The sequence below is a fragment of the Scomber japonicus genome, chromosome 23, assembly GCF_027409825.1.
Source record: "Scomber japonicus isolate fScoJap1 chromosome 23, fScoJap1.pri, whole genome shotgun sequence".
NCBI classification, from domain to species: Eukaryota; Metazoa; Chordata; class Actinopteri; order Scombriformes; family Scombridae; genus Scomber; species Scomber japonicus.
The window spans coordinates 19,824,479-19,839,564 of NC_070600.1; the positions used below are offsets into that span (position 1 = coordinate 19,824,479).

General features: G+C 42.3%; 1 protein-coding gene across 1 annotated transcript; it reads right to left on the minus strand.

The window, feature by feature from the left end:
• Positions 1-8,782: 8,782 nt before the first annotated feature.
• klhl42 (kelch-like family, member 42) lies at positions 8,783-14,427 on the minus strand. The gene is made up of 3 exons (XM_053314161.1): positions 13,318-14,427; positions 11,990-12,183; positions 8,783-10,164 (listed from the first exon to the last, which is right to left on the minus strand). The coding sequence occupies exons 1-3, from the start codon at positions 14,079-14,081 to the stop codon at positions 9,710-9,712; spliced, it is 1,413 nt and encodes a 470-aa protein (XP_053170136.1). The 5' UTR covers positions 14,082-14,427; the 3' UTR covers positions 8,783-9,709.
• Positions 14,428-15,086: the final 659 nt, after the last annotated feature.

The following is a 15,086-nucleotide window of genomic DNA, read 5'->3' on the forward strand; positions in this document are numbered from 1 at the left end:
GGAAAATCCTTCACAATTTTCACACAATGCCTTCACGGTGCTTGATTTTACACATTTTTCATTCAGGCCGCCCCTCTGGCTCCTTGTAGCAAGTTTTGGGACAATCCCCCACCCTTCCCATTTTTGACTTTTTCGACACTACCGACCCTGTCATTTTTTTCAATTTTTGCCCGCTTTGGAAAATCCTTCACAATTTTCACACAATGCCTTCACGGTGCTTGATTTTACACATTTTTCATTCAAGCCGCCCCTCTGGCCCCTTGTAGCAAGTTTTGGGACAATCCCCCACCCTTCCCATTTTTGACTTTTTCGACACTACCGACCCTGTCATTTTTTTTTCAATTTTTGCCCGCTTTGGAAAATCCTTCACAATTTTCACACAATGCCTTCACGGTGCTTGATTTTACACATTTTTCATTCAGGCCGCCCCTCTGGCTCCTTGTAGCAAGTTTTGGGACAATCCCCCACCCTTCCCATTTTTGACTTTTTTCGACACTACCGACCCTGTCATTTTTTTCAATTTTTGCCCGCTTTGGAAAATCCTTCACAATTTTCACACAATGCCTTCACGGTGCTTGATTTTACACATTTTTCATTCAGGCCGCCCCTCTGGCTCCTTGTAGCAAGTTTTGGGACAATCCCCCACCCTTCCCATTTTTGACTTTTTCGACACTACCGACCCTGTCATTTTTTTCAATTTTTGCCCGCTTTGGAAAATCCTTCACAATTTTCACACAATGCCTTCACGGTGCTTGATTTTACACATTTTTCATTCAGCCCGCCCCTCTGGCTACTTGTAGCAAGTTTTGGGACAATCCCCCACCCTTCCCATTTTTGACTTTTTCGACACTACCGACCCTGTCATTTTTTTCAATTTTTGCCCGCTTTGGAAAATCCTTCACAATTTTCACACAATGCCTTCACGGTGCTTGATTTTACACATTTTTCATTCAGGCCGCCCCTCTGGCCCCTTGTAGCAAGTTTTGGGACAATCCCCCACCCTTCCCATTTTTGACTTTTTCGACACTACCGACCCTGTCATTTTTTTCAATTTTTGCCTGCTTTGGAAAATCCTTCACAATTTTCACACAATGCCTTCACGGTGCTTGATTTTACACATTTTTCATTCAGGCCGCCCCTCTGGCCCCTTGTAGCAAGTTTTGGGACAATCCCCCACCCTTCCCATTTTTGACTTTTTCGACACTACCGACCCTGTCATTTTTTTCAATTTTTGCCCGCTTTGGAAAATCCTTCACAATTTTCACACAATGCCTTCACGGTGCTTGATTTTACACATTTTTCATTCAGCCCGCCCCTCTGGCTACTTGTAGCAAGTTTTGGGACAATCCCCCACCCTTCCCATTTTTGACTTTTTCGACACTACCGACCCTGTCATTTTTTTCAATTTTTGCCCGCTTTGGAAAATCCTTCACAATTTTCACACAATGCCTTCACGGTGCTTGATTTTACACATTTTTCATTCAGGCCGCCCCTCTGGCCCCTTGTAGCAAGTTTTGGGACAATCCCCCACCCTTCCCATTTTTGACTTTTTTCGACACTACCGACCCTGTCATTTTTTTCAATTTTTGCCCGCTTTGGAAAATCCTTCACAATTTTCACACAATGCCTTCACGGTGCTTGATTTTACACATTTTTCATTCAGGCCGCCCCTCTGGCTCCTTGTAGCAAGTTTTGGGACAATCCCCCACCCTTCCCATTTTTGACTTTTTCGACACTACCGACCCTGTCATTTTTTTCAATTTTTGCCCGCTTTGGAAAATCCTTCACAATTTTCACACAATGCCTTCACGGTGCTTGATTTTACACATTTTTCATTCAGCCCGCCCCTCTGGCTACTTGTAGCAAGTTTTGGGACAATCCCCCACCCTTCCCATTTTTGACTTTTTCGACACTACCGACCCTGTCATTTTTTTCAATTTTTGCCCGCTTTGGAAAATCCTTCACAATTTTCACACAATGCCTTCACGGTGCTTGATTTTACACATTTTTCATTCAGGCCGCCCCTCTGGCCCCTTGTAGCAAGTTTTGGGACAATCCCCCACCCTTCCCATTTTTGACTTTTTCGACACTACCGACCCTGTCATTTTTTTCAATTTTTGCCCGCTTTGGAAAATCCTTCACAATTTTCACACAATGCCTTCACGGTGCTTGATTTTACACATTTTTCATTCAGGCCGCCCCTCTGGCCCCTTGTAGCAAGTTTTGGGACAATCCCCCACCCTTCCCATTTTTGACTTTTTCGACACTACCGACCCTGTCATTTTTTTCAATTTTTGCCCGCTTTGGAAAATCCTTCACAATTTTCACACAATGCCTTCACGGTGCTTGATTTTACACATTTTTCATTCAGCCCGCCCCTCTGGCTACTTGTAGCAAGTTTTGGGACAATCCCCCACCCTTCCCATTTTTGACTTTTTCGACACTACCGACCCTGTCATTTTTTTCAATTTTTGCCCGCTTTGGAAAATCCTTCACAATTTTCACACAATGCCTTCACGGTGCTTGATTTTACACATTTTTCATTCAGGCCGCCCCTCTGGCCCCTTGTAGCAAGTTTTGGGACAATCCCCCACCCTTCCCATTTTTGACTTTTTTCGACACTACCGACCTTGTCATTTTTTTCAATTTTTGCCCGCTTTGGAAAATCCTTCACAATTTTCACACAATGCCTTCACGGTGCTTGATTTTACACATTTTTCATTCAGGCCGCCCCTCTGGCTCCTTGTAGCAAGTTTTGGGACAATCCCCCACCCTTCCCATTTTTGACTTTTTCGACACTACCGACCCTGTCATTTTTTTCAATTTTTGCCCGCTTTGGAAAATCCTTCACAATTTTCACACAATGCCTTCACGGTGCTTGATTTTACACATTTTTCATTCAGCCCGCCCCTCTGGCTACTTGTAGCAAGTTTTGGGACAATCCCCCACCCTTCCCATTTTTGACTTTTTCGACACTACCGACCCTGTCATTTTTTTCAATTTTTGCCCGCTTTGGAAAATCCTTCACAATTTTCACACAATGCCTTCACGGTGCTTGATTTTACACATTTTTCATTCAGGCCGCCCCTCTGGCCCCTTGTAGCAAGTTTTGGGACAATCCCCCACCCTTCCCATTTTTGACTTTTTCGACACTACCGACCCTGTCATTTTTTTTTCAATTTTTGCCCGCTTTGGAAAATCCTTCACAATTTTCACACAATGCCTTCACGGTGCTTGATTTTACATATTTTTCATTCAGGCCGCCCCTCTGGCTCCTTGTAGCAAGTTTTGGGACAATCCCCCACCCTTCCCATTTTTGACTTTTTCGACACTACCGACCCTGTCATTTTTTTCAATTTTTGCCCGCTTTGGAAAATCCTTCACAATTTTCACACAATGCCTTCACGGTGCTTGATTTTACACATTTTTCATTCAGCCCGCCCCTCTGGCTACTTGTAGCAAGTTTTGGGACAATCCCCCACCCTTCCCATTTTTGACTTTTTCGACACTACCGACCCTGTCATTTTTTTCAATTTTTGCCCGCTTTGGAAAATCCTTCACAATTTTCACACAATGCCTTCACGGTGCTTGATTTTACACATTTTTCATTCAGGCCGCCCCTCTGGCCCCTTGTAGCAAGTTTTGGGACAATCCCCCACCCTTCCCATTTTTGACTTTTTCGACACTACCGACCCTGTCATTTTTTTTTCAATTTTTGCCCGCTTTGGAAAATCCTTCACAATTTTCACACAATCCCTTCACGGTGCTTGATTTTACACATTTTTCATTCAGGCCGCCCCTCTGGCTCCTTGTAGCAAGTTTTGGGACAATCCCCCACCCTTCCCATTTTTGACTTTTTCGACACTACCGACCCTGTCATTTTTTTCAATTTTTGCCCGCTTTGGAAAATCCTTCACAATTTTCACACAATGCCTTCACGGTGCTTGATTTTACACATTTTTCATTCAGGCCGCCCCTCTGGCTCCTTGTAGCAAGTTTTGGGACAATCCCCCACCCTTTCCATTTTTGTCTTTTTCGACACTACCGACCCTGTCATTTTTTTCAATTTTTGCCCGCTTTGGAAAATCCTTCACAATTTTCACACAATGCCTTCACGGTGCTTGATTTTACACATTTTTCATTCAGGCCGCCCCTCTGGCTCCTTGTAGCAAGTTTTGGGACAATCCCCCACCCTTCCCATTTTTGACTTTTTCGACACTACCGACCCTGTCATTTTTTTCAATTTTTGCCCGCTTTGGAAAATCCTTCACAATTTTCACACAATGCCTTCATGGTGCTTGATTTTACACATTTTTCATTCAAGCCGCCCCTCTGGCCCCTTGTAGCAAGTTTTGGGACAATCCCCCACCCTTCCCATTTTTGACTTTTTCAACACTACCGACCCTGTCATTTATTTTTCAATTTTTGCCCGCTTTGGAAAATCCTTCACAATTTTCATACAATGCCTTCACGGTGCTTGATTTTACACATTTTTCATTCAGGCCGCCCCTCTGGCCCCTCCTAGCAAGTTTTGGGACAATCCCCCACCCTTCCCATTTTTGACGTTTTCGACACTACCGACCCTGTCATTTTTTTCAATTTTTGCCCGCTTTGGAAAATCCTTCACAATTTTCACACAATGCCTTCACGGTGCTTGATTTTACACATTTTTCATTCAGCCCGCCCCTCTGGCTACTTGTAGCAAGTTTTGGGACAATCCCCCACCCTTCCCATTTTTGACTTTTTCGACACTACCGACCCTGTCATTTTTTTCAATTTTTGCCCGCTTTGGAAAATCCTTCACAATTTTCACACAATGCCTTCACGGTGCTTGATTTTACACATTTTTCATTCAGGCCGCCCCTCTGGCCCCTTGTAGCAAGTTTTGGGACAATCCCCCACCCTTCCCATTTTTGACTTTTTCGACACTACCGACCCTGTCATTTTTTTCAATTTTTGCCCGCTTTGGAAAATCCTTCACAATTTTCACACAATGCCTTCACGGTGCTTGATTTTACACATTTTTCATTCAAGCCGCCCCTCTGGCCCCTTGTAGCAAGTTTTGGGACAATCCCCCACCCTTCCCATTTTTGACTTTTTCGACACTACCGACCCTGTCATTTATTTTTCAATTTTTCCCCGTTTTGGAAAATCCTTCACAATTTTCACACAATGCCTTCACGGTGCTTGATTTTACACATTTTTCATTCAGGCCGCCCCTCTGGCCCCTTGTAGCAAGTTTTGGGACAATCCCCCACCCTTCCCATTTTTGACTTTTTCGACACTACCGACCCTGTCATTTTTTTCAATTTTTGCCCGCTTTGGAAAATCCTTCACAATTTTCACACAATGCCTTCACGGTGCTTGATTTTACACATTTTTCATTCAGGCCGCCCCTCTGGCCCCTTGTAGCAAGTTTTGGGACAATCCCCCACCCTTCCCATTTTTGACTTTTTCGACACTACCGACCCTGTCATTTTTTTCAATTTTTGCCCGCTTTGGAAAATCCTTCACAATTTTCACACAATGCCTTCACGGTGCTTGATTTTACACATTTTTCATTCAGGCCGCCCCTCTGGCCCCTTGTAGCAAGTTTTGGGACAATCCCCCACCCTTCCCATTTTTGACTTTTTCGACACTACCGACCCTGTCATTTTTTTCAATTTTTGCCCGCTTTGGAAAATCCTTCACAATTTTCACACAATGCCTTCACGGTGCTTGATTTTACACATTTTTCATTCAGGCCGCCCCTCTGGCTCCTTGTAGCAAGTTTTGGGACAATCCCCCACCCTTCCCATTTTTGACTTTTTCGACACTACCGACCCTGTCATTTTTTTCAATTTTTGCCCGCTTTGGAAAATCCTTCACAATTTTCACACAATGCCTTCACGGTGCTTGATTTTACACATTTTTCATTCAGCCCGCCCCTCTGGCTACTTGTAGCAAGTTTTGGGACAATCCCCCACCCTTCCCATTTTTGACTTTTTCGACACTACCGACCCTGTCATTTTTTTCAATTTTTGCCCGCTTTGGAAAATCCTTCACAATTTTCACACAATGCCTTCACGGTGCTTGATTTTACACATTTTTCATTCAGCCCGCCCCTCTGGCTACTTGTAGCAAGTTTTGGGACAATCCCCCACCCTTCCCATTTTTGACTTTTTCGACACTACCGACCCTGTCATTTTTTTCAATTTTTGCCCGCTTTGGAAAATCCTTCACAATTTTCACACAATGCCTTCATGGTGCTTGATTTTACACATTTTTCATTCAAGCCGCCCCTCTGGCCCCTTGTAGCAAGTTTTGGGACAATCCCCCACCCTTCCCATTTTTGACTTTTTCAACACTACCGACCCTGTCATTTATTTTTCAATTTTTGCCCGCTTTGGAAAATCCTTCACAATTTTCATACAATGCCTTCACGGTGCTTGATTTTACACATTTTTCATTCAGGCCGCCCCTCTGGCCCCTCCTAGCAAGTTTTGGGACAATCCCCCACCCTTCCCATTTTTGACGTTTTCGACACTACCGACCCTGTCATTTTTTTCAATTTTTGCCCGCTTTGGAAAATCCTTCACAATTTTCACACAATGCCTTCACAGTGCTTGATTTTACACATTTTTCATTCAGGCCGCCCCTCTGGCCCCTTGTAGCAAGTTTTGGGACAATCCCCCACCCTTCCCATTTTTGACTTTTTCGACACTACCGACCCTGTCATTTTTTTTTCAATTTTTGCCCGCTTTGGAAAATCCTTCACAATTTTCACACAATGCCTTCACGGTGCTTGATTTTACACATTTTTCATTCAGGCCGCCCCTCTGGCTCCTTGTAGCAAGTTTTGGGACAATCCCCCACCCTTCCCATTTTTGACTTTTTCGACACTACCGACCCTGTCATTTTTTTCAATTTTTGCCCGCTTTGGAAAATCCTTCACAATTTTCACACAATGCCTTCACGGTGCTTGATTTTACACATTTTTCATTCAAGCCGCCCCTCTGGCTCCTTGTAGCAAGTTTTGGGACAATCCCCCACCCTTCCCATTTTTGACTTTTTCGACACTACCGACCCTGTCATTTTTTTCAATTTTTGCCCGCTTTGGAAAATCCTTCACAATTTTCACACAATGCCTTCACGGTGCTTGATTTTACACATTTTTCATTCAGCCCGCCCCTCTGGCTCCTTGTAGCAAGTTTTGGGACAATCCCCCACCCTTCCCATTTTTGACTTTTTCGACACTACCGACCCTGTCATTTTTTTCAATTTTTGCCCGCTTTGGAAAATCCTTCACAATTTTCACACAATGCCTTCACGGTGCTTTATTTTACACATTTTTCATTCAAGCCGCCTCTCTGGCTCCTTGTAGCAAGTTTTGGGACAATCCCCCACCCTTCCCATTTTTGACTTTTTCGACACTACCGACCCTGTCATTTTTTTCAATTTTTGCCCGCTTTGGAAAATCCTTCACAATTTTCACACAATGCCTTCACGGTGCTTTATTTTACACATTTTTCATTCAAGCCGCCCCTCTGGCCCCTTGTAGCAAGTTTTGGGACAATCCCCCACCCTTCCCATTTTTGACTTTTTCGACACTACCGACCCTGTCATTTTTTTTTTCAATTTTTGCCCGCTTTGGAAAATCCTTCACAATTTTCACACAATGCCTTCACGGTGCTTGATTTTACACATTTTTCATTCAGCCCGCCCCTCTGGCTCCTTGTAGCAAGTTTTGGGACAATCCCCCACCCTTCCCATTTTCGACTTTTTCGACACTACCGACCCTGTCATTTTTTTCAATTTTTGCCCGCTTTGGAAAATCCTTCACAATTTTCACACAATGCCTTCACGGTGCTTTATTTTACACATTTTTCATTCAGGCCGCCTCTCTGGCTCCTTGTAGCAAGTTTTGGGACAATCCCCCACCCTTCCCATTTTTGACTTTTTCGACACTACCGACCCTGTCATTTTTTTCAATTTTTGCCCGCTTTGGAAAATCCTTCACAATTTTCACACAATGCCTTCACGGTGCTTTATTTTACACATTTTTCATTCAGGCCGCCTCTCTGGCTCCTTGTAGCAAGTTTTGGGACAATCCCCCACCCTTCCCATTTTTGACTTTCTTTAAATGTTTGTTTATTTAGAGCCACATTCCCTCTTTCACTGCAGCTGGACTGGAAACATTGTCTAAACATAGAAAGATAATTTTACTAAAAAAAAACCACTAATTGTGGGAAATTTCCACTTTATTAGATTAACTCAAGTCTATAGATATTTCCAGGATATTATACTCTAAACAAACTTGCTTACTCATCATTTACGTCCTAAAAAGAAAGCTCATCTGAAATCTAGTATAGTAGAAGTAGCATAAAAAGAAAATACTCAAATAAAATTACCTAAAAATTGTGCTGCTACTTGCTGTGTTGCTTGCCTGGTGGTATAACTTTCCCAGCTCCAGAGACATTAAGAGCAAATCATGTCTGATGACTCCCTACAGGGGGCGACAGCAGGCACCCAATGGAGGTTTCTAAGGGAGGAGCATGAATATAGAATATTTGGGTCGTTTGTACTAAGCTTTCCTGGGAAGTAACAGAGCGCAGTAACCTCCAGAGAGACGGCTGATCTCTCATGTTCCCGTTACATGGACTGACAAGCGAGGAAGATATGTGACATGTACTGTGGGAACATGTCACATCACACATCATATACTTTTCACAAGCTGCCTGTCCTTTTGAAAGAAATGAAGGGAGGGGCTGGAATAAGGAGCAGTGACACAAAACAGACCCCTAAACATCATCTTTATTGTCATGACCTACTTTTCCAAAGTGTCAAATATATATATATATTTATAAGTAAAGCAGAGAGAAGCTTCAATCCACCAAACACTTTAAGTGCTGTGTATACCCAAAACTCCCAAGAGTTTCACAAAATAATCATTTCTATTTGAGGCATATTTTTTTCACGTCTGCATAAGCTAATTAATCAATAGAAGAACAGAAAAGTACCTTAAATCTGCTTCTTGCACAGAAAGAAAACTAAGAACACAGCAGTTTTGGTCAGTTGCTGGCAATGTAACAAAGTCTTGCATTTTGTGCTTCTTATTTTTTTTTAAAGTTTTGTATCAAGTTCCTAACTGAGGTTGCAGAAGGCACATGTGCATCATTCATTTCATGGAATTGCGCTTTAAGCTTTAAGCTTAGTGTATCTCTGAAAAAATAAGACTGTGCAAACAACACATGAGCCAAGAAACTTTCAATTCCCATAAAACTGGCAGTGTAAAACCAAAGCCATTTTCATGATTACCTGCTATGTACAGTACATAAAAGAGAGATAATTTAAGGTTTGCAGTGAATTAAGGATAAATATGTAATATGGAGTGTAAACATCAGGAATACTGTGGCCTATAGATTTAGAAGCATGCTGTTATGATGCTATTGATCTACAGGCCATGGCAATTCATCAGTGTCATACTTGTCAATGTAGCTTTTGTATTTGCATCCACAGCAGTATGTACAATGTAGTGCGTTTTTTTCTGAGGCACAGAGGTCACGAGGCTTTGTCAACCTGGCAACCGCACACTGTTCCCACTATAATGCCACAGAGCCACATTCTGTGCAAGAACAAGCAAGCCACACACTGGCCAATATTAATGCTGCATGTGGGCTTCACTTTCCCTGTTAGTGTCCACTCAAGTTCTTCCCATAAGCCCTGAAAATCATAGCATGTTAGGGAGGTAAAGCGAACAGAGCAGCATGTTCTGTCCCAGAGCCGGGAAGCGCCTGAAGGCCTCCCAGGCGTCAGAGAAGATGTTGTACTTGAGAAAGACGCGGTGCTCCAGACTGGTGGGCAGGCTGACGTCCCGGCTCATGATGTAGATGCCGTCGTTGTGCAGGGTGCAAGTCAGGTTCAGCCCCGACTTGGACGTGTTCTCCTTCAGCTGGATCCACTCCCCCGTGGTGACGTTGTAGGACTGCACCGTCAGCACGTCCTCCGTCTGGCTGGGACGCCGCTGGCGCCGGCCCGGCTCTAGCTCGTGGGTGTAGCCGCCCACCAGGTAGATGGTGTCCTCCACGGAGAGCATCTGCTGCTTGCGGATGTGCGATGAACAGGATCGAAACACGGTCCAGGTGTCAGAGGTGGGGCAGTAGCGGAGGAGGTTTGTGTTCCTGTCTGTCAGACACAGAAAGAAAAAAAAAGTTCAACTCAAACAATAAGGAGTGATAGGATTTATGTTTTTTTAATCACTAACTTGTAAAATACAGCAGCAGGGGGTAGTGCGACACCCACTGATGCAAAAGCCCTTATAATTAAAGTTATATAAGCAATAATACACAACAAGCTGTCCTGATTACAGAAACAGAACCAGCAGTGACGGTGGTATTATTGGCAGATTTGCTGCTGTTGTTGTTGACTGCTGCAGAGTGATATAACCACTAAAAATACATTTATAGGATTATTAGAGGATGATGGGACGCTTTCCCAGCAGCAGGCCGGCACAAGGAGAGAGAGAGAGAGAGAGAAACTGCTTCCAAATGAATTCAATGGAAAAGAGATTTGAGTGTCAAGTTGGGTTTAAATGTTTGTTCAGTTAAAATAACCTTTTGTGTTATTGCTTTATTTTTCCTGCATGATATTTTTTCATTTAGAGCGGTGATTCCAAACCTTTTTAACCCCCCCTCCAAAACGACGCAATGTCCATTAATGACCCCCTAATCAAAGAGAAAAGTATGTCCAATAATCAGTGGGTGGTTCAACCAAAGAGTGATTTTTTCCCCATCCTGTTGAAGATCCTGTGAGGTCGAAACCAGTCTGCATTTTAGCAATATGCCCAATTAAATAAAGACCCTTCACCCTTGCAGAGGGTATTGAGTATTTCACAAGTAAGAAGCAAAAATTACAGAAAAGCCAGAAACAAATCTGCATAATGCTGTTTAAATGTTGGTATAATTTTGCTTTATTATCTTGTGAACACTCAGATGAATCCTGGGATCTCTTAAGGGGTCCTGAAGTTTGTGCATAAATCTGTGAAACTGCCCTTTATATTCTGAGCTGTTTTTCAGCATATAAACAGAAATGAGCTCTCATAGTGAGTTTTATTTTATCAGGAAGTCTCACTGAGGTCAAAATCTATTTTACAAGAGAAACCATAGAACACAATGCACATATATACACAAAATATGAGTAGAGCTTAAATTCCCTTGGAGTAATAAGTGTCTAAATTCACTTTGTTTTGTGATTCATTCCAGTAGTGAGATGCATAGTACCAGAAACCAGTCTAGCCCAGTTCAGAGTTGGTAAAAATAACTTTTAAAACTAAACTATGGTTGTTCACTTTGAATTTAGAAAGTTAAATATCTCAGGTAAACATCAGGTATGCTCATATCTGATGATCATCCAATTTAACTTAAAGGTCCAATAGCTTTCATGAATTAAAGGTGCAGTGTGTAGAATTTAGTTGCATCTTGCGAAATGGACTTGGCAGAAGTAAAATATAATATTAATTAGTATATAATCCCATGAAAATAATAATAGTTATATTTTCATTACTGTAGAATGAGCTCTTTATATCATAGGGAGCTGATCCTCTTCCATGTTGCACCGCCATGTTTCTTTAGTAGTCCAGAACAGACAAACCAAACACTGGCTCTAGAGAGAAGCTTTTGTACTTTTCTCAAGTTTCACAGCTAATGTAGGTTCTCCTATATGCTAACGAAGAGGAGGGGTATTCAACTGGTTGCAAACTGCAATCTCACCACTTGAAACCACTAAATCCTACACACTGGTCCTTTAAAAAGGTAGTAGCAGCAGCATGTGTGTTCAGTGCATCTCCGCAATAATCCAGTGTAATTTCTCATTAGATAAATAAACTGCATTTACGTCGCACTTTCTAATCTGAAAACCGAACAAAGTACTTCACATTCACCTACGCAGACACACTCACACACTGATAATAGTGAAGCATTTTCACTTCAGCATCAACCAAGCTGTATCCAACCTCTTGCAGTATATCCACCCATAACGTAGATCATTCCCTGGCACTCGCAGGCGGAGAACTCAGCCAGGGGGTCGGGCATGGAGGACACACAGGTCCACCAGTCCTGCTCCGGGCTGTAACACTCCACCGTGCCCAGACACTGGCCTCCTACAGCGTACAGCTTCCCCTGAACCGCCAGCAGCTTGAAATTGGACCTGAAGGAGAGGAAACGGTGAGTGAAACAGCTGACATAAGACTGATTTGTGAGAGGAAATGTGAGCATCTACTTTAGGGCTAAGTTGCCAACTATTAAAGCCCCCCTGACACATGAAAATACTCTGCTTGGAGCTATAATGAGTGTATGATGTGTTAGTATCACCCCTGTAAAATCAGAGAAACTTTCCACTTTCAGCAGATTAATGTGAAAACTACTTTCTAGTGCCAGACTCTGCACATTCATCATTCTGCACAGCGAAGCTAAGACATCAAAGTGTAGGAACACGAAGAAAAACAGATTTTGAAGTGGAGCAGGACTTCCACTTAATCACCAACTATTTTGATAATTGATGATGAATCATTTTGAGTCATGACTTTAAACTTTAAACTGCATTTCTTGGCAGGGTCTTCTTCTCATCATTACTGTGAGGGCGGAAAAACAACCAGAGAGACTATTATTTATAATCAATTCATCATTTTGACTCTTTTTTAAGCAGAAAATGCCTAAATTCCCTGATTCCAGCTTCGTAAATGTGAATATTTTGTGGTTTCTTTGGTCCTCTATGATAATAAACTGAGTATCTTCGTTGTTGATGGGGACAAAACAATACTTGAAGATGTCAACTTGGGCTTTGATGGATATTTTTCACCATTTGACAGATGAACCAAATCGGTCAATATTTGCAAACTGCAACTTCACCACTTGAAACCACTAAATCCTACAACGCTGGTCCTTTAAAAAGGTAGTGGCAGCAGCATGTGTGTTCAGTGTATCTCCACAATAAGTCAGTATTAGATAAATAAATGATAAATAAACTGCATTTACGTTGCACTTTTAATCTAAAAACAGAACAAAGAATGTCAAAGTCAATTTTTTTTATACACAATTAATCATTTTGAATCATTTTTTAAAGAATAAAGTGCCCAAATTCTCTGATTTCAGCTTCTCGAATGTGAATTTAGTCTTCTTTGATAGTAAACTGAATATCTTTGAGTTGTGGAGTGTTTTTTGGGTTCAAAGCAAGACATTTGAAGACATGTCCTCAGGCTTTGAGTTTACAGTAATACTCATTTCCCCTATTTTCTGACATGATAATGAAATGAAGCTCTGATATGCATGACATGTATTTCACCTCTTCTGGTTGAGTGGAGCCACCTGGTTCCACTCGTTCCTGCAGGGGTTGTAGCAGTGGACCGCAGAGATCTCCTGGCTGGTCATCCTGTATCCACCCACTATGAACAGGTAGTTGTCCAGAACAGCTGAACCATACCCTCTAACGTTGATCATATCCGGAGGCAGGTTGTTTGCAAGTGGCTTCCATCTCTGCTCCATCTCTCCATACCTCAGCATGGACCAAGGTTCATCCTGATCTGGCACATCCAAGGAGAGGCAGGTGAAGTCTCCAATGGCCACCAGGGTTGCAGTGCCTTTCATCCTCATCTCTTTCACCTGCTCTCTGACAGCAGAGGGCAGGCTGCTGAACTCTGGCCTCCTCAGCATGGGGTGATAGTAGCAGGTCATGTACTTGAGGCATGCATTGCGCAGATCGTGAGTGCCGTACACTTCAGAGAGGCTGAACAACTCCACGCAGTTATCCAACCGGATCTCTGAGGTGAGCAGCTTCAGGATGGAGGTGACCTGCAAGAAGGAGGCGGTCTCAATCAGATCTTCAAGTGTCTCGTTGACAACCTGCACTTTGGAGGTGTTGATGAACTCCAGGACAAGCTCCAAACCGGGGACGCTGAGTCCTTGCAGCTGCACGCAATCCTCCGTGGACTCACGCATGCCAGAGCTATACAGTGCACGGAAATAGTCGCTCTTCTCTATCAGCTTCTTTTTATTCACCTCGAAGATTTTATCATCAATGACGATTGCAATAATCTGATCAGATGACATGGTTGAAGCTTGGATGTTTTCCCCCCTCTATATCTCTCTCTCTCTCTTCTCTACTTGTGTGTTTTTTGTTATTGCTTGTCCTCCAGAGCGACTCACCGTTTACATTTCACCGGCGAGGGAGGTCTGTGGCCGGGCTATATATGGTAATGTTCAGCCCATAGATCTCCATGGAGCAAGCAGAGAGAGAAGAGCTGCTGCAGCCGTAAAGTAGACAAAAGAGCATTTTCCTCTCTGCAGCATGCTTCGACAGTCCCAGAAAAAGTTTGAGCTCAGTTTAAAGTTGTTGTCGGATTGTCCACTACATTTTAGAAAGCGTTTAGCAGGACGGCGGTCAGGTGTCGAGCTGTCAAATTTTAACTGTTTTGATTCTGAGTTGTTTGCGTCACTTCCAGTTTTTATTTGGCTTTTTACTGCCACCCACTGATCTGGAGTGTGCACTAAAAGTCTGCTCTCTCTCCTCATATTTCTACCAAACAAAGAATTATAAAATAGCCATAATTTAATGAATAGGAGGGAACTAAACGGAAGTTAAAATATATAGCCTATATAAATACCCAATACTAGTATTTCTCAGATTCTATAATCAATAAAGGCAAGGCAAGGTAAGTTTTATTTATATAGCTCATTTCACAGGTGCAACTCAATGTGCTTTACATGAAAAACAAAATATTAAATAGTACAATTAAAACATACAATTAAAAACAATTATAACCCAATTATAATAAAAAGAAAACATCAATGAAAAAGAAACAATAAGAAAGAAAACAAAAAAGTTAGACTAAAATAGAGCTTAAAATATATGAGAGTGCAGCAAAAAATAATGATTTGAAATAAAATGATTAAAAGAACATATGCATTATGAGTACATGAAAAGAGGAACGTTTTCAACTTTAAAAATATTCACATTTGGGGCTGATTTCAGTTCATAAAGGGAAACTACATTATATAATCCATTCAGGGTGGATCCCAGCTTCTCAATTTGTAGACACATCATGACTTCTTTGA